Raw genomic sequence first — 18,839 nt, forward strand, 5'->3', positions numbered from 1 at the left:
GGGTGTTTCACGGCCCTGTGCCTCCGTAAGGGGCATCCAATGGTGAACAAAACCTTTAGGCTGCCTTAGAGGAGTTCCTCCAATGCAGGGTGGGCGTGTGTACTCTTTCATTTTCAGTTGAGATTGCTAAACGTAATGGTGAATTCGATTTTTCTGTCTTTCAACACGTGAGCCTTTGTATGCCAACACTGCGGAACGACATGAAATTCACCTTTAAAATACGACTTTGTCCTTGCTGGTTATCCATTTCATATATAGTGGTGTGTATCTGTTAACCCCAAACTCCTAATTTATCCCTCCCCCGATTTCCCCTTTGGTAACCATAAGTTTGTTTTCTATGTCTGTGAGTCTGCTTATGTTTCGTATATAAGTTCATTTGTATCATTTGTTTTTAGATTCCACATATAAGCAATATCATATGGTATTTGTCCAGTTTACTTCACTTAGTATGATCATCTCTAGGTCCATCCATGTTGCTCCAAATGGCATTATTTCATTCTTTTTCATGGCTGAGTAATATTCCAGTGTGTGTGTGTGTGTGTGTGTGTGTGTGTGTGTGTGTACACACATATATATATATACACATATATACGCATACATATACGTATACACGCATATATATGTATATATATGAAGGAAGAGGGGAGGGGGAGTGGTATATATATATATCACATATCCTTTATCCATCCCTCTGTTGATGGACATTTAGGTTGCTTCCATGTCTTGGTTATCATAAATAGTGCTGCAATGAACACTGGGGTACGTGTATATTTTTGAATTACAGTTTTTTCCGGATGTATGCCCAGGAGTGGGATTGCAGGATGATATGGTAGCTCTATATTTAGTTTTTTAAGGAACCTCCACAGTGGCTACACCAACTGTATAGCACAGAGAATTATACTCAATATTTTATAATAAGCTATAAGGGAAAAGAATCTGACGAAGGATATATATATATATATATATATACATATATATATACACACACACACATATATATGTATGTGAATAACTGAGTCACTTTGCTGTACACCTGGAACTAACGCAACACTGGAAATCAACTCGACTCCAATCGAAAAATTAAATTAAAAGAAATTAAAACATATGATTTTGTCACAACCACAAAGAAGGCCTTCAGAGAGATTCCTGTGCCCTCCCCTGGAACTACTGAAGAGGGAGAGGAATACACACATCTTCAAACAGGAGTAAACTATAAAAGTCAAGATGAAGAAAGCCCTTGGACAGTATGAACAATGTGCAGGATTGTTGCAGGAAGTACGTCAATTATGATTCATTACATTTAAGAGATGTAACTGCAAGAGAGTAACTATAACTGTGCGTGTCTCATTTAGCATGACAAGACACCATTGTTCACACAACACTTTAATGTAACGAACACATGTTTCTCTTGGTCTAAGTTTCTTTTGCTATAGAAGTAAAATCTTAGTTGTAAATGTTTTCCTTCCCTACAGAGTATCTCATATTATCCCCATGGAAATATTAAACAGATGACACAGATACAGATCCCTGCTTCTACTAATTAAATGCAAGAACCAAGCAGGGAAGACTTGCCAGGATCACAACACAAAGCTGATGGCAGAAGTGGAGCTGAACAGGGTCTTCCTACTTCTAATCTGGAGATATCTTTTCCAAAATGTAGGTCCAACACTTCTTCAACTGCTGAGCTATTGCTCTTCTACCCAAGTATGGAAATATAGCAGATAAAACAAAGGCAGAATAATCAAATCCTTCATACTGAAAAACTAGGAAAGTGCATACTATTTTCACCTTACATTAAAGAGAACCCATTATGATAGTCCATAAGCAGGACATATCCATGGACTTTAACTATTACATAGAAAGCACTTTTTTTAAAAGTACCATGTAAAATGTCACTGAGTAATCCAACAATGTGGACACAGAGCCTCCTCTCACTACAAACATATAATATTGATATCTAGCCACACTCAAAATAAAGGAAAATGGGTAGGAAGCCAGGAATAAGGACAGAAATCAAAACGAGAGATGTCAGTAGGATTTCAAGCCACAGTGAACCAGGGGGACTCCAGACAAAATACCTGCCCTGTGTGCTAGGCTCTGGCGTTTGAATACCCACATGAGGACAAGAAATGTGACTTCACACCAGTAAGGGAAGGACTCACGCATAAATTCCTGAGTTCCAAGAGCTACTTTGTCCTAAATAAAAAAATAAATAGTGAAAGTGGCCTATAGTCAGGAAAAATGGTAGGAAACATGTCAACTTTTTATGGCCTTGGGCAGAGGGAAAATTCAGCTGTAAGTTATAAAATTCAAGGTCTACCCCACCTTATAAGATATATATAAGATCTATTTACCTAGAGTCATTCAGGAAAACCAAATTCTTGAGTCATATAGGAAAGCCAAACTGAGAACCAAGCTAAAATCAAGCTAACACTAAAAACCAATCATTGAAACCCTGGGTCCCAGCAAGAACACGCAAAACCAATTTGTAAGAACCTTTCACAACATGAGGAAAACAGACCACTACCAAGTAAACATCCCAGAAAACATCTCAGAATTTAAGTTATGCGCCAACAATCATACTCCTGCAAAATATGTAGGAAAACGTACCTGGGATGTGAGCCAAGGCAGTCTGGCCTGGCTCCTGCTAAAGCAGGTAATCATATTAAAACTGAAGTGTAACCACAAAAGGAATAGAAACAATGTATGATAATGTATAAAAAAATGAAGGAAAAATTTGACTAAGCCAAAACATGGCAAGAAAAGAAAACTGAAGACACCAAGGAAAAGCACAGTAAACAGAGAGCAAAGTCCAAATATATCGTTACGCACGATATATGTAATTATATGTCTCCTTAAACTACAGATATTTGAAAATTTAAATTAAAGATACAAAATCAGCTACAAGTGGTTTAATAAGCTACAGTTAAAGGAAAATTATCCAGTTGATTTGATAGTTATGGTAAGGGAAAAGATATGTCTGGAAAATATAGATGTGAGAAACATAGATACAGAAAAAAATACATTTGCAGAATGAAGTTTATTTTGAACAACAGTAGGAATATAACAAAAAATAGACTCTGCGCCACAAGAAAATTATTTAAAATAGAGAAGTTAATACGTAACTTAAAAAGTAAAGGAAGAATCCACTCAGAAGATATAACAATATTGAACGAGTATTTACCTAATAACATAGCGTCAAAATACTGCTATAGAAAGCAAAAAATGAGAAAATTACAACAGCAACTGACATCACAGTCTTAGAGGTTGATTTTAATGTACCCCAGAACCTAAGATATAAAGTAGCCCCAAAATTAGTAACGCTATTAAAAAGTTGAACACCGTAATTTGAAATTTCATCTAGTCCTCTGTGGGTATGTATATATGTGTGTCTGTATATGTACACACGTGCCTGTATCGTCCCTGAAGACGATAAACAGAGAATACACAATCTTTCAAGCAAGCCTTGACATGTATTTTTAAATGGCCACCTATTAAGTCACAGAGGATATCTCCATCAGTATCAAAAATCAATCAGGTCTATATAACCAAAATGGACTAACATATGAATAAAATGAAAAATAACCACACATCTCTATGTGTTTATTAATGAACTACTACAATTCTAAATAATTACTGGGCTACAATAAAAAAAATCTCAAGAAAATTTAAAAATACTGAAAACTGAACACTGAAAACTCTTTATATCAAATCTATGCAATGCAACTAAAATAGGATCAGAAGGATATACTTCTAGCCTTAAATACATATATTGCCATTCCTCTAAGTTACACCCATTTGGGTCATGAGAATTCATATGTAAGAAGAGTTTCATTTCATCTCATAAAGCAGTTATTTGACTTCATAAAGACCAAATTGGATTTTATAGACTTTAAATTGGTGGCTGATACATCACGCAGTCATCTTTTCAGTTTTATCACTAATATGTTGTGTTAAGTTCTCCTCAGAATACAGATGGTTGCATCATCTCCCTGAATTCTTTAGTCTTTGCCATGTTGTTTATTGTTATTATTATAATTTGCAATAAAGATAAATTTACATAACTTAGAGTATCATGAATACGTTTTGTTTGTAACATAGTCAAGTGTCAGTTTTTCATTGCTTTGAATTTAATGAGAACAAGTAGTCATATTTTGAAAAAATGTATTAAGGGAAAATGGCTTATTAGAAGTTGTAACAACTAAAGTAAACTACTGAAATAACTTTGTCCACTTTAATAAGACTAATGTCATTTAGCCATGCCAACTGTGGAGCTTATGAGTTCATAAAAATATTTATCATTGAAAATACTGAAAGCAATGTTAAATATGTTTTCAACTGTAAGTGTTTTTTCAGGGATTAATTACCCTTGTAAGGATTGGAAAGCAAGTAAATTCAATAATTAATGAGCTAAGCTTGCAATTCAACAATTTTTTTAAAAAATAACAAAATACAGGCTTCCCTGGTGGCGCAGTGGTTGAGAGTCCGCCTGCCGATGCAGGGGACACGGGTTCGTGCCCTGGTCCAGGAAGATCCCACGTGCCGCGGAGCGGCTGGGCCCGTGAGCCATGGCTGTTGAGCCTGCGCGTCCGGAGCCTGTGCCCACAACGGGAGAGGCCACAACAGTGAGAGGCCCGCGTACCGCAAAAAGAATAAAAATAAAAAAATTTAAAAATACACCCAAATAAAGTAGGAGTAACTAAATAATAAAGTTCAGAAATTGATAAATTAGAAGCCAACCAGAATCTAATTCTTTGAAAAAGAAGCCAACCAGAAAAATTCATAAACTTCTATGAATTTTGATCAAAGTAAAGAAATATAAAAATAACAATATTAGGAATAATAAAGTAGAACTTAAATAGAAACAAAGTGGAGATTTTTTAAATCATAAAAATTAAATTTCTTCCCATAAATTTAAAAACACAAATGAAATAATGTCTTTCTAGAAAAATAAAAATACAGATTCCAAAACTGACCTAAGAGGACATAGATAAGCCAAACAGAACTATAAACTTTAAAGCAATTAAATCATTGGTGAAAATCTACCCATATACAAACCATCCAATTCACTTGGTTTTATAGTGAGTTTTTAAAACCCTACAAGGAACAAATAAGTTTACACAAAAGGTTCTTTGTACACCTCTTTAGGGCTTCAAGCTATAGGAAAGAATTCTGTAAAAAATAAAGCATCTTATCAATGATAAATATTATTCTCATTCTTAAAGTTGATACAAAGACTAATATTTTGGGTAGAAAATCACCTGCTATTATTTTAAAAGGTACCAAAATATGTCTTTGGTAGAGTGCAGTGATAATTCTAGAAGGCGCCTGAAACAGTCTTTAGAAAGAGACCCACTGAAGTCATCCTTTGGACAGAAAACAGGAAATGTATGGTTGGCCCAATAGGAAGAGTTGGAGGTTTTGAGGCGGTAAGAAATTAGAAGTCTTCTTTGAGCTCTATTAGGAACAAACACAGGCCATCAGGAGGACCTGGCTTTAGACGTATGTTCAAAGCGAGATGTGGTTCAAATAATACGTGAAGACCATGAGCTTCATCCACTGACCAACCAGCCAGTAAATATGCTTCAGGAAAACAAAATATGACGAAAAGAAACAGATCAAAGGCAAGGATAGGTTTTTCCAGAGATCAGGATCTCAGTAACCAGGTGGATATTAACCAAAGAAAGTCTGGTTTCTATTTTAAATTCAGCAGAGTCTGGAGCCCAGACGACCAAATTGCTTTGTCTTTCCCTTAAAATAATAACACAAGTTATTTATTCAAGACAACAGGACGAAGAGAAGTGGAAAATGCTGCATCCTAAGCCCAAGTTCAAGGGTAAAGGAAGTGAAAAGGGCAGGTGAGAGCTGACACCTGGAAGAGGCAAACAGGCCAGCTTCCCAAGACTGCAAGATAAATGAGGGAGTGTCTGGGGGAACCACTGAGGACACAGAAGGGGGCTTTGTTACTTTCAACAGCAGGGGGACCCACTGCTTTGTCCCAGCACCCTGAACAGAGGTAGAATGCATGCCCAAGTTTACCCAGTTTAGGACAAATCCCACTGACCCACGTCATGGGCAAGGAAATCAGAGGACACAATCTTAGAACACTCTAGGAAAATTTTCTCTTCTTCATTCTTTGGCTACCTATTATTCCAAGCTGTAGAACTCCATCCCTGTATACAGGATTTACCAAGCAAAGTGAGCATTTATAACTTAAAAAAATCAACAGTTCAGGGCTTCCCTGGTGGCGCAGTGGTTGAGAGTCTGCCTGCCGATGCAGGGGACACGGGTTCGTGCCCCGGTCTGGGAAGATCCCACGTGCCGCGGAGCGGCTAGGCCCGTGAGCCATGGCCGCTGAGCCTGCGCGTCAGGAGCCTGTGCTCCGCAACGGGAGAGGCCACAACAGTGAGAGGCCCGCGTACCGCAAAAAAAAAAAAAAAAAAAAAAAAAAAATTCAACAGTTCGTTCGAAATATAAACATTCAAAATGAAAGAACAATAAGAGTTCACATGCATGAGGATCTAAGTGAAAAACAAATTGGGAGACGTTTCTTGCCAAAATTTTTTTTAAAAAACTTTTCAAAGGAGGGCTGAATTTGCTATGTTCTTCTATTTATTTAACCTACTTCACACACACATACACAACATCACCATCGTCATCATTTTAGGAAACTTTCTTCTCTACAGAACTTTCTTTTTGACCAAACAAATTAGAAAGTCGATTATCCCTGATAATCAAGTAAAACAATGAAAAGCTGAATCATTCAATACGCTGCCAAAAATGCATATTCTCACTTCTGACTGTAGTTATTTCTAAGTTTATATTGTGCAGCAATCTCGAAAACGATTCTGAATTCACCCTCGGGCATGATTTCAACCTCCTACAAATGCTATCAGGAGCCTCCGTTGCGGACAATCTGTGATCCCCGTTCAGCTTAATCACTAGCAACGTTTCTCCATGTTCTCTGGGGCAGGTAAGCTCAGGTCCATTAGGTACACAGCATCAAAGTACCCCAAATAGAAACCATGGCATTTTGCGTGTGTTAACACTCCTGTTACCCCATAGCCTCACATCCCCCTGCACTGCTCGATTCATCACCCTACCCAAACGTGAGCCAATTAAGTCATATGAGTCCTGCCAAAGCAACAGTTTTTCCAGTGCAAGAGTTGAAATGGAATTTAATGGCCAGACCACAGTTTAATGGGCTGTAAAAGTGCCCTTGGTACCAGCACAGTCTTCTCCAAAGCCAAAGAGAAAGTTGAGGGCCTAGGGGAGGTAGAGGGGGGATCCCTGGGCATTTCCCAGCTCCTCTAGGAACAGCGCAGCAGCAGGAGGACAGGGCTGGATTATATCAAGGCAGCACCTAGAAAAGACCCTCAAGCACTAGCCTTTGGTACTGGAAGCCTACACTTATTTCTCTGAGAACCGTAGCCTTCACCCCACCACGGCGGTCTCCACTCCACTCAGACCGTTCTGGCTGGGAGATACGAACGTCTGTCTGTTTCCATCTTGGCACCACCTCAGGTGCAGGGAGGAAAGAGGAAACAGTAGTCAGAGAAGCTCCACTTTTGGTACAGGCAAAGAGACAGGCAGGACAGCAAATGCCAGGGAACAGAAACACATCTGGATGAGAAAACTGCCCACAGGCAGATGAATACACCTAGGAGCTCACACAAGCAAGAACGCCTTCTAATAAAATACCATACAATTAACACGATAACGTCACGTAAGACGAATAGATTGTGATGGAAAAAAGCAAGTGTAAAAAGGCAATGCTCAGAATAAGAACGCTTGGAAAAGGCAGAGCCTAAAACAGAAGCAGGAAAATGCAAGAGGCAGCCCAGTCCAGGGGAAAAGGAACCGCAGTGCCAGAAAACTGGTGGAGTAAGCCCTGCTACTCTTCCACCACTCCTGATGGTGACAATATTCAGCGCTCACTGCAGGCCCAGCACTGTCCTAAGAAGGGTATACAGATCTCTTCTCATTTAACCCTGACACCAAACAAGCCTCCAGGGTAGACAGGAAGATGAGACATCGGGCAGAGCTGGCTGGAATTCTGGCTCACCATCAGGCAGCAAGGTAACTTCCCCAGCTCTCAGTTTCCTCCTATCTGAAACGCGGTCATCATACCTGTCCCGAGTGGTTGTGAAAATTAGAGATAATGAACTTAAGTGACTACTAGCGGCTGTTATTAGTGTGATTGATCAGATTAAAATAGTCACGAGTGAGGAACAGAAGAAAGAGCTATAATTGAATAGAAATGGCAACAGAGAAGTAGTCATGGAAACAGGGCATGAAATCACCCCTTTGGTGACAGAGGCTCAGAGAGAGAAAGAGTAGACAGCGCCTGCGCTTGGCTCCGCGCTTTGTGCGTCCGTGGGCAACTCGGGCAAACTCTCTGAGTTTCAGTTTCCACCTCTACCGAGTGGGTATTAATATCTGCCCTTCCTACTTGGCAGGGCTGCTGTGAGGACCGCATGAGATGGCACCTGCGTTTACTATGACAGGCAATGAGTTTATGCAAATGTGCATAATAGACAGGGACATCTTTTCCCCCTTATCCCATTTCCCAGGCGAAATTAAAACACTCAACTAGTAGAGCCACGTCAAAACCAGGCAATTACCGGCTGCAAAGCCTTTAAATAGCACATGCCTCCTTTGGTCACCATGAACAGAAGCTAGTTAATTTAATCTGACATCGAAGGTTTGTTTCGGGCTTACCTCCTGCACCCTGCACTTTCTATAAACCATCCCTGCTTTGCGCTTCCCTCTCAATTTAGGCCTTTGCTTATTCCTCTCTGGAATGTTGTTCCATTTCATCTCCAATTGACCATCTTCTGCTCATCCGTGAAAACCTAGTTTAAACGCATGGGACCTCTCAAGGAGCAGATGTATAAAACAGACGCAATAATGCATAAATTCTGTCGACCTGATAACGTTTTGAAATCATTACAACAACAGTAGTTGCCGTATTTTAAATTCAAAAGTATTTAAAATATAAAGTACAAGCTCCACGATCCTAACACAAGTTTATGCGGGGTGAAAATAAATGAAGATGAGAAGATCCATTCGGAGGCTCCTGCTTTCCAAAGGAGACTAAAATGTAGTTTGGAAACGTGGGTTAATTACTTTCAAACATGCATCTGGCTTCACTGGCCTCAGTCACCACGAAAATGCTTCCTGGAGAGTGACAGCCTCAGCCCAGAGGAAGGGAGGAGACAGGGCGTCCCCGTCGTGCTGCAGGCACTCAGGTGTCCCTGGTCCCCTTCCAGGCACCTCACTAGTCAGGTGCACGGCAGCGTCTGCGTCCCTGCCAAGGCACGTCTCTCTCCCAAGCATCCAGGGCTTCCACCGTTCTAGCCTGGGTGCTGCTGGCGCCCCTCTCCCAGTAGGTGAGACCCATGAACTTCAGCCCACTGCCCTCCTTCCTCAGTAAAGAGGTCTCAGCCTCAGCAGAGGGCTCTCACACTCGGCGTTCCAGGCAGAGCAAGCCGCAAATCGCTAAATTTGTACGGGTTAAAACTCCGGGGCTATTTCCAGGCCAAGGTCCACTCGAGAGCCAAAGCATGAAACTGCCCCTCCCAGGGTCCCTTTCATTGAAGCTGCTCTGTCGTCCCTGCCCTGGTCCACGGGGAGGCGGCCACGACCCAGAGGTCAACTCGCCGATCCGGGCACCCTCCCGGCCTTGGTCCCCGCCGCACCCCGCGGGTCCAGCTCGCTCACCGATCTTGGCCAGGGAGGCCAGCAGGATCCACAGGGTGATCTCGAAGGGGATCTGCACGTGGGGGTAATCCAGGGTGAACACGGGCAGTCGGCTCTCCTCGAACGGCGTCGTGCCCGGAGCCACCACGCTCGCGGGGCTGGGCGGGCTGGAGCTGGTGCCCATGACCCGCGGCGCGTCCAGCAGGGTCTCGGCCAGGGCGCCCGCCGGCCCCGCCACCTGCAGGAGCAACAGCAGCAGCAGCAGCAGCAGCGGCTGAGGCGGCGGCGGCGGCGTCCGCCGGCTCCGCCGGGTACCCGCCGGCTCCATGGGCTCGGCTCCCCCCACTGCCGTCGTCCCCGAGCTCGGCCCTCGGCGCGCTCAGCGCATCGCCCCGGAGCGGGCAGGGCCGCCCGCCGGGCCCGGCACGGAGCGGGCAGCGAGAGCCGCCGCCGCGGGGCCGGAGGTCTGCAGCGCACCGACCGGGTCCCCGCCGCGAGCGGGCGCGGCGCCTGGTGGGGGCGCACGGGACGCGAGGCCACGGCGCGGAGCCTCGGCGCCCTCAGCCGCCCTCCGCCGCCAGCCGCCGGCCCATGTCCCGTCCGCCGCCCGCCGCGGCCCGCGGGCGGGGGCGGGGCGGGGCGGGCGCGGCGCCGGGGCCGCGGGGCGGGAGGACGGGCCCGGGGCGGGCGCGCGACGCACCGGCCGAGCCCTTGGGCGACGCGGGGCCCGGAGCCGCGGGGGCGGCGGCCGCGCTCGCAGAGGCCCCACGACGCGCGCCGAAACCCGCCAGCCTCGGAGCCTGTGAGCTCTGGGCGGAGGGGCCGCGCGGTGGCCGGAGCTGTCCCCGCCCCGGAGGCCGCGGCGGGAGTCCATCCAGGGAAGGGGCCGTCGCGACCCAGGCGGCGCGCGCAGGGGACCCCGGGCGCGGGGCCGGGAGGAGACGCCGGCCCAGCCCGCGCCCCGCAGAGCTCCGTGCCCCGTAGGGAAGGTTCAGAAAAGCCTCCTGTCGTTCCCCTTCCTGGGCTTAATCAGGTCGCGCACAGGGCACGCTCTCGGGGCGCTGAAGCTCCCCGTGCAGAACTCCGGTTCCCACGCTCCCATCGAAGCCCTTTCTTTTCCACCGTGTACGGGTGTCACTCATCGGGCCCCTGTCGCTTCCACTTTTCTCCTCCCCGCCCCCGTCACGAAAAAGAAAAACATCCTCTCTGTTTTCAGGCTTCGAGGTGTCCATGTCCGCGAGCAGCAGAACCACCATTATTTCGTGGAAAGCCCGTGATTTGCCGAGCTCAGATTGACCGGCTGCGCTAATTACAGGACGGTCTGAGGGCAGGGCAGGGGAGGGGAGGAAACGTGGTTCTTCTGCACCCGAAAGAGCCTCATCCGCCAGCGCAGCCCGTCCTCCTGGTTCGCACAAGGCGTCTTAGACCTGCCTGCAATCTGCTGTCCCAGCATCTTTATCACCAGGAACTGAGGGGACCCTAAAAGCTGACCAGTTGTCACTCAATTAACTGAAACCATTTTCCCTTCGATATTTAGGAAATAAAATCCTTCTCTTTTCTCATTTTTTAAAATGTGTCCAAACATGGGTCCTGCTATTACACACCCTGCAGTTCAACATTCAAAGCAGATTTTCTTTTCAAAGTTCTAACACAGGGAATTTGTGAAATGTCAGCAGAAGGTACAAGGAAAAAAAATAATAATAATTAATAATCCTCCACCTAAACAGAACCATATAAGGAACAGCCATCTTCGGACCTTGAAAGTAATGCAGAGACAAGTCCAGAATAAAAATGGGAGGATTCTAGGAGCTGGCACAGAACGCTTCACGTAATGCTTTATAAAGCATAACTGTTTCAAAAGTGCAACAGAACAGAATGTAAGGATGTTCTATCCTCTTAAAAACAAAAAAACATGGAGCCATGCAAAAATCTGCCTCCTCTTCTCTATTGGAAACTTTCTGCTGGAAATTTGTATTAAAGGTGAGAGTCACATTCCTCATAAGGAAGGAGCAGCAAATGACAACTGCTTTAAAAAAAAAATGTGCATCTCTACATGGGAAGCTCTATGCAAGGTGTTTTGCTTGTATTTTTCTTGTTGTTGTTAATCATAAAAGCCAAAGAGATAGACATTCTTGTACCCATTTTATAAGTGAAGAATTATAGATGCAGAAAGGTTTGAAAACCATCAGAAAAGCAAACAGACTTACCCAAGTTTACAGATCAAATAATGGTCCAAAAGGAATTCAAGCCCAGGCCTGTCCATGTAACACTCCTTCCATCCCACCCTCCACCATGTGACTATTTACCCCAAAAGAGCAGGTCAGTTTCTCAGGTGCTTTCAAATAGAATAGTGGAGAAAATTTTAGGAATTATCCACAAAAGCGATAGCAGAATAAAGCCTTATTTCCAGTAAGTGACTCAGGCCAGTTCTACACATCGAGTGAAATAATGGTAGGACAAGGGCACATTCAGACAATAATTTCTAGAAGTTTGGGTCACATAATACTTTTAAGAATAATTGTGCCTCAGAACCAGGAAGATGAATGACAAATCGACGTTTCTGGGACCTTCCTGCCCATGGTAGCTGTAGTGACTACAGACTCCAGTATCACTTTAACTTTATGAATCTAGGCTAGTGCAGTTAAAGGTTATCAACCTTTTCTTACACTTGGAAAAATGCTCTTTTATTTATTCTTATCCGTGGAAGATGAACAACTTGGTTTAAAAAACACTTTTTTCATTTCTCCCCTAAAGCAAATAAGAAAGAGTTAAATTGCACCCGCTTGCTGACAAGGACTTGGCTGAGCCATTTCTTCAAAGGGCCCCATGACTGAAAGATCCCATCTCTACTAAGTTAAAATCGTTAGTGGCTTCCTAAGTGGCAGTGGCCCGCCTGCACCACTGCGTGGCGCCAGCACCCTCTCCGCGGGTCAGCGGCCCCCAGAGCGTCCAGCCCTGTGTGTGAGCTTGATCGGGAAACCAGGAGACAGGGAAAGCCTCCATCGTCGGGTACTAGTATAATAGTCAGGAGAGTACCTAGTGATAGTGAGAACTGATATTCCACACTATTTATTCTTTACAGATTTTTATAATATTCACACCTTAACTCCCCCTTCTTTGAAATCTGCATTGCACAACCACGAACGCTTGGTTTCATAATAATATTTCAATTCAAAAATCTTTGCCTGTAAAAAGTTGACGCTTGTAGTACTGTTGATTTTTTGGGGTTATATCTGAGGTCTTAAAGTCTGAACTAGCTTCCTTTTTTTTTTTTTTTTAAGACTTAGTCCTCAGCAAAAAGCTGGAGCCCTCTTCTTAGAGAGCAGCCCTATTGAGGAGCATGCAGTGGTATTTTATTGGTTTTTATTGGTGGTTTTTATTGCTGTTCGTGGAATTAAATGCTTTTCTCTCTTTCGTTTTAGCCAGAGGTATTTGTTTCATTTCAGCAGAGAAATGTTTTACTATCTGAAAAGCTACTTTCTGCAAATTCAAGGTTATAAATGAGTGGCACTTTTGACATCAAAATCTCCTAGTCTATTTAAGATGAGATTCTGTTTTCAGATATTCAACCAGGAAGTTTTTCAGAGGCTCAGTTTTCCTTCACAAAATGAGAGACTTGGAATAGGAAACTTTCTTTCCTTATAAAAGACTTTACAGATCTAAAATCTGAATCCAACACATCTGTGTGAAGAGGACACACACCTAAATCCTTCCTCACCCTCCTCAAGCACCTTGGTGTCACCTGTGGGAGGAGAGATGCCCTATCCTTTAAGCTTTGCCACGTTGTGTCTGAACTCTGATGTGCAACGCAGCCAGAAAGCAAAAAGACAACCCGTAGGACCGTCTGAGTAGTATCCCACTGTTCCACCTAAGGCACACTCATTCATCAATTCAACATATATTTGTAGAGTCCCTGCAGTTGCTGGGCACCTGCAACTAAAAGTCTCTTGGTACCTTTGGAAGCCCAGTAAGTAAGAGCGCTTCAGGGGATTATGGGGGAGGAAACGTAATTTTCCCTCTATCCTTCTGAGGGTTTAGCTGAGACCCCTAAAGGTTAGCAAGGGAAAAACAAACAGAAGTTTATTAACATGTGTATCTCATGTATACATGAGAGATATCCAGGGAGAAATGATCTCTCTCCAGGGTGAGATTCAGGATGAAGCACCATCTTTGTAGGGAAAGGGAAGTGGGGATGCAGGCTTTTAGAGGAGAATAAATTATTTTCAGGAAAAATGAATGGGCCCTTAGAAGAAGAGATGGGAGATATGACAGTTGGTGACACAGTTTGTCTGATGTCAACTTCTAGTCTCCTCTCCTGTGACCAATATTTCCTGGTTGAGGAAATGTCCAGGGAGAAGATTTATGACAGTTGAGTTCCTTTCAGAGGATCTGTCCTTGGGCAGCAAAGGGAAGTTCAGAGAAAGCCTCCCCCTGCACTGGCTGTTTTTCAAGTGACTACAGCTCAAAATCATCAATATATCAAGGTGGCAGATTTGGGGGCGGCATATTCTGCTACCCTTCAGAATCACGGGAAAGATGTTTCTAGAAACAGGAGTTGGAGATGAGGAATATCTTTGCAAATGTATATTTTGATTAGTGTTCTAGAATTTAATCAATGTCTACCATAGTGGAAACAGACAGAGATATGACCAAACCCAAACCTGGATAAAAAGGAGCAGAGTTTAAAACACTGATCTTCATCTAAGCATCTCTGTCCACTTCCCACTTCCTTGAATCATGAGTAATTCCTTAAAGCTTTCTGAGTTTCCATTTATCTGTCCAAAGGTCACTGTTAAAAAGCATTCGTGTGAGGGCTTCCCTGGTGGCACAGCGGTTGAGAGTCCGCCTGCCGATGCAAAGAACACGGGTTCGTGCCCCGGTCCGGGAAGATCCCACATGCCGCGGAGTGGCTGGGCCCGTGGTCCAGGGCCGTTGATGCTGCGCGTCCGGAGCCTGTGCTCCGCAACAGGAGAGGCCACAACGGTGAGAGGCTCGCATACCGCAAAAAAAAAAAGAGGAGGAGTAGAGAGTGGAATGTTTACAGTTTGAATTTATTTATTTCTGAATTTATTTTAATATATACTTTGGTTTATGAGAGAAGGGTTACAAAAGGTTAATGTAAATAAGTTTTGAAATTTGTTCATTCAATATTCATATTCATTCAACACATGATTATTCAACTGAATTTTTTAAGACTTTGCAATAGCTGCTGATAATTGCCCCTAACTCATTTTCTCATGGGTTGGTATAAGTCTTACATGGTAACTCAAGCTCAAAGAAACTTCTGGCTGTAAAAGCAAATATCAAGTAAGTTTTACTCCCTAAAACTACTTATAAATGCATGTTTTATGATATGCATTTAATATATTCAAGTTCTTCTAGATTAAAATACAGATTTAATTTTATGAAAAATACTACAGTAGCTTTGATAAGTATAATTTAGTTTGCTGTATTAGAAATAATGATGATAATATGATGATATGAATGATAATATTACCCTCTTATTGTATTTTAGAATTATATGTCCAATAAAATAAACAGGCTATAAATATCCAAAGAGGGTTCCTTTATAAGAGGCAATATGGCATCTTCAACGTAAATAACTCAAATATGCCCAACCACTGGCCCTAGGAATGAAATTTCCCATCATACAGTGAGGCTCTCTGAGAATTCTATTGAGGAAGTAAAGTGACCCTTCTGTAAATATTCCCTTTTCTGGAATAATTGAGCAAATATTAGACTTATTAGTGCATATTATTGTTACGGTCCCTTTGATGATTCAACTTAAATTTTATACTTATTATATTTTTGTCTTGAATTGTTCTTTATAAGCGTGAATATCTTTCTTATCCTAGAATTAGTTGAGAAAAAAAATGATACACAGGTACAGATGAATGAATGGTAAGGAAGACATGGTAGTTATCATGAAGGTGCACGATACTTACGTGCATCCTTAGGTGGGCACATTTCTGCAGCTTCCCAGGTCTCAATTTCTGTATTTCTTCATTTATGAAATTGAAGTAATAATGTCTACTGTAGAGAGCTGCTGTCAGGATTGACTGTGAAAATGTATGTACAAGCACCTGGCCCAGATCTGCAAAGAGTACACACTAAATGAATATGGCTGTCTATCCTACATGGCCCCTGGAGGTCCCTGCCAGCCCCAAGATTCTCTGTGTCACATGATGCAATGCCTAGTGACCATCCATACTGGTCAATAACACTTGGGTCCTCTATGAATCCCAGAAAATCATAAGAATATATTTTCAGACTAGGTCTCATTCCACTTACTCAGGGGATGCCAGTCTGCACTGGTAGAAATATACCTCCTTCACAAGTGTGAATAGGAAATGCAATTCTTTGCCTTTATGAATCCAAGGGACTTAGATTGTCAATGGTTCAAAATTAACTTGTAATTTATTTCTATTTTTTTAAATTATGTAGGCACTATGGAAACAATCAGATGGAAATAAAAATAATGAAGGTGGAGGGTATAATTGGCCAAAGCGCCAGTCTTTATCATGGACTCAATCCACCATTTGCCTTTGAGTCTGTAGGTACACTGTCCATCAGGAATGGCTAAACCCTACTGGCTATACAAATAAAAAATTAACTTTAGTTCTACTAGACTTCATTTCAGGTCTATTTAGGTTTAAATTCAGGCTTTGAGTTCTAGATTAAATTCATGTTTATTTGGATTCATATCCAACTACTTGAAAACTCTGACCTAGTTACTAATCTAAGGAGTTAATGGTTCAATTATCCAGGAACCCTGTGTAGTCCCTGACGTTAAAGGCTATCAGAAAGGACTTCCAACAACTATTTGTTAAGAATATATGAGCTATAGCCATCAGGGGGGCCGCCAGGGAAGAGTTACACTGGGCCTGGAACCCTGTTTTCCCAGATGTTCATGCTTTGTTGATTACATCACAGGCAGGGACCAGATAATCCAGGCTTATAAAATAGCACCCAATGAATCACTGAAGCCGAAAGGGCTCAGAATCCTTTTCATCAGCACGTACAGAGGGGTGTGACAGTCTCCACAATACGAAACAGTAGAAGAAACAAGGAAGCAAAATGTCCATAAACCAGTTCTAAGGAATAGCGTGTTCAACGCCTCTCCTCTCATAAATTAATCTCGAAGCAACTGAAAAAGAAGAAGCTGAAAAGAAAAGAGCTGGGTCTTCCTCTTACGGGGGAGCACTTACACACGTGCACACACACAAACGAACAATCTTTTCCATTCCAACACTTGCATTTACAGGCAAAGAGAATGAATAAGGTCCTAAAAGATGCACTGACTTAATCCAAGATCAGCGCCACATCCCAGTAGGAAATTCTGACCTCCTGACTCGGTAGCTTGGTCTCTTGCCATTCAGTTTAATAATCCTTATAGTTGATGGTCCAAGAAGGTTAATGAACCTTAAACATTTCCAGGAATCTATCTGGAATTGGCTGGAGAATTTTCCACTTGAATATGAATAGAGCATAATCATGGAAGTTGTGCAAACAATGAGATTCCACACTACTAGATTATCATTTTGAAATATTATATGTTTATCAAGGAAAATGAGATTTAGGAAGAAAGAATTAGCTAAGAGTTTATCAGAGTAAATGAGATTTAGGAGAAGAGAAACGCAAATGATTTTCTGATCCCCCAGTATGCAGAATAGCCTAGTCCATCCTCCTGACCTATAGAAAAGAAAGAATTGTAGAAAGTTCTTGTTAATTTTCCATGAAAGTACAGCTCACTCAGGAGTTGAAACCAAATCAAGCTAAACTCAAGAAACTTTATACGGCAACACACACACACACACACACACACACACACACACACACACCCCTAGCTCGGTGGTGGCCTGGATTCTCAGCAGGAAAGTCAAGCAGGGCCTTTACTGACACCAGCACCTGCTGCCTTTCGTGCCCTATTTTCTAGACGCCCACAACTTTGCCTGCCTCTCTTAGGGAAACAGCTGCAGAGAGGAGCCTTTGGTGACTAAGCAGAACAGTTCCCCTGTGGTAAAGCTTGGGACAAAGGTCAGCTGTGATAAGAATCTCCATAGCTGTGGATGAGGAAGAAACAAAATTAGAAAAGAAATCTCAACCCAGTTTTCCCCACACTCTGTACTTACCCACTTAATGATGTCCTTACTATTTTTCAAACTTCCAGTCTATCGACAAGTGGAAAAAATTTTAATTATCTGGATGAATGAAGTAAAAGAAAAGAAATGGTTATGCCAATTAACACACTTCCCCCCCCCAAAAAAATTACCTGTATAATTACTTCTCTTTTCCATGTAGTTTTTCTGATGAAGAACTGATCTCCAATATAACCCCAACAAAGGCAGTCACTCCCCATTCCTCTATGACTCTCTCATTCTGTGTATGGTCCATATTATGAATTGCATTTAAATGCATATCACACACTCTTAAATTTATTTATTTTTTAAATCACTTCTGTATGTTTATGTGTTTTGTCTTTCCCTTTGTATTTTCACAAAATAGGGTAGGGAAACTAAAATTATCCCTTAGGGTGGACAGGGACTGTGCCCTGTGCTTTTCACACTTTTTTTTTTTGCGGTACGTGGGCCTCTCACTGCTGTGGCCTCTCCCGTTGCGGAGCACAGGCTCCGGACGCGCAGGCTCAGTGGCCATGGCTCACGGGCCCAGCCGCTCCGCAGCATGTGGGATCTTCCCGGACCGGGGCACGAACCCGTGTCCCCTGAATCAGCAGGCGGACTCTCAACCACTGCGCCACCAGGGAAGCCCTTTTCACACGTTTTACTCATGGTTTGTCTGTACATTGCTCCCCCATCCTCCCCCTTCTCCTTTTCCTCTTCCTTCTACCTCTCTTTCCTTTCACACATACACATGCTCTATATATACATACTTACATACTCTAGTTTGAAGCCATGTATAGAGAATTAAATGATTTCCTCTGATGATAATATGTTAATATCCAGCTTGCTCTATTTATCTATCTACCTATGTATCCATCCATCTATCATCTACCTATCTATCTATCCATCTATCTATGTAACTATGTACCTATCTATCTCCACCCCCATAACTTTTCCACATCTAAACAAGGAAGCATGCTTCCTTTTCTTCATAATCCAGTCTAAATCTAACCTTTT

At 42.8% G+C, this 18,839-nt stretch overlaps 1 protein-coding gene across 1 annotated transcript in view; it reads right to left on the bottom strand.

The window, feature by feature from the left end:
* SLC9A2 (solute carrier family 9 member A2) overlaps positions 1-10,296 on the bottom strand; it is a 96,915-nt gene extending 86,619 nt beyond the window's left edge. Inside the window, exon 1 of the mRNA XM_019931259.3 lies at positions 9,724-10,296. Coding sequence (XP_019786818.1) covers positions 9,724-10,030 — 307 coding nt within the window. The 5' untranslated portion in view covers positions 10,031-10,296. The remainder of the gene's footprint in view (positions 1-9,723) is intronic.
* Between the last annotated feature and the right edge of the window lie 8,543 nt (positions 10,297-18,839).

This window comes from Tursiops truncatus, chromosome 14, assembly GCF_011762595.2.
Source record: "Tursiops truncatus isolate mTurTru1 chromosome 14, mTurTru1.mat.Y, whole genome shotgun sequence".
NCBI classification, from domain to species: Eukaryota; Metazoa; Chordata; class Mammalia; order Artiodactyla; family Delphinidae; genus Tursiops; species Tursiops truncatus.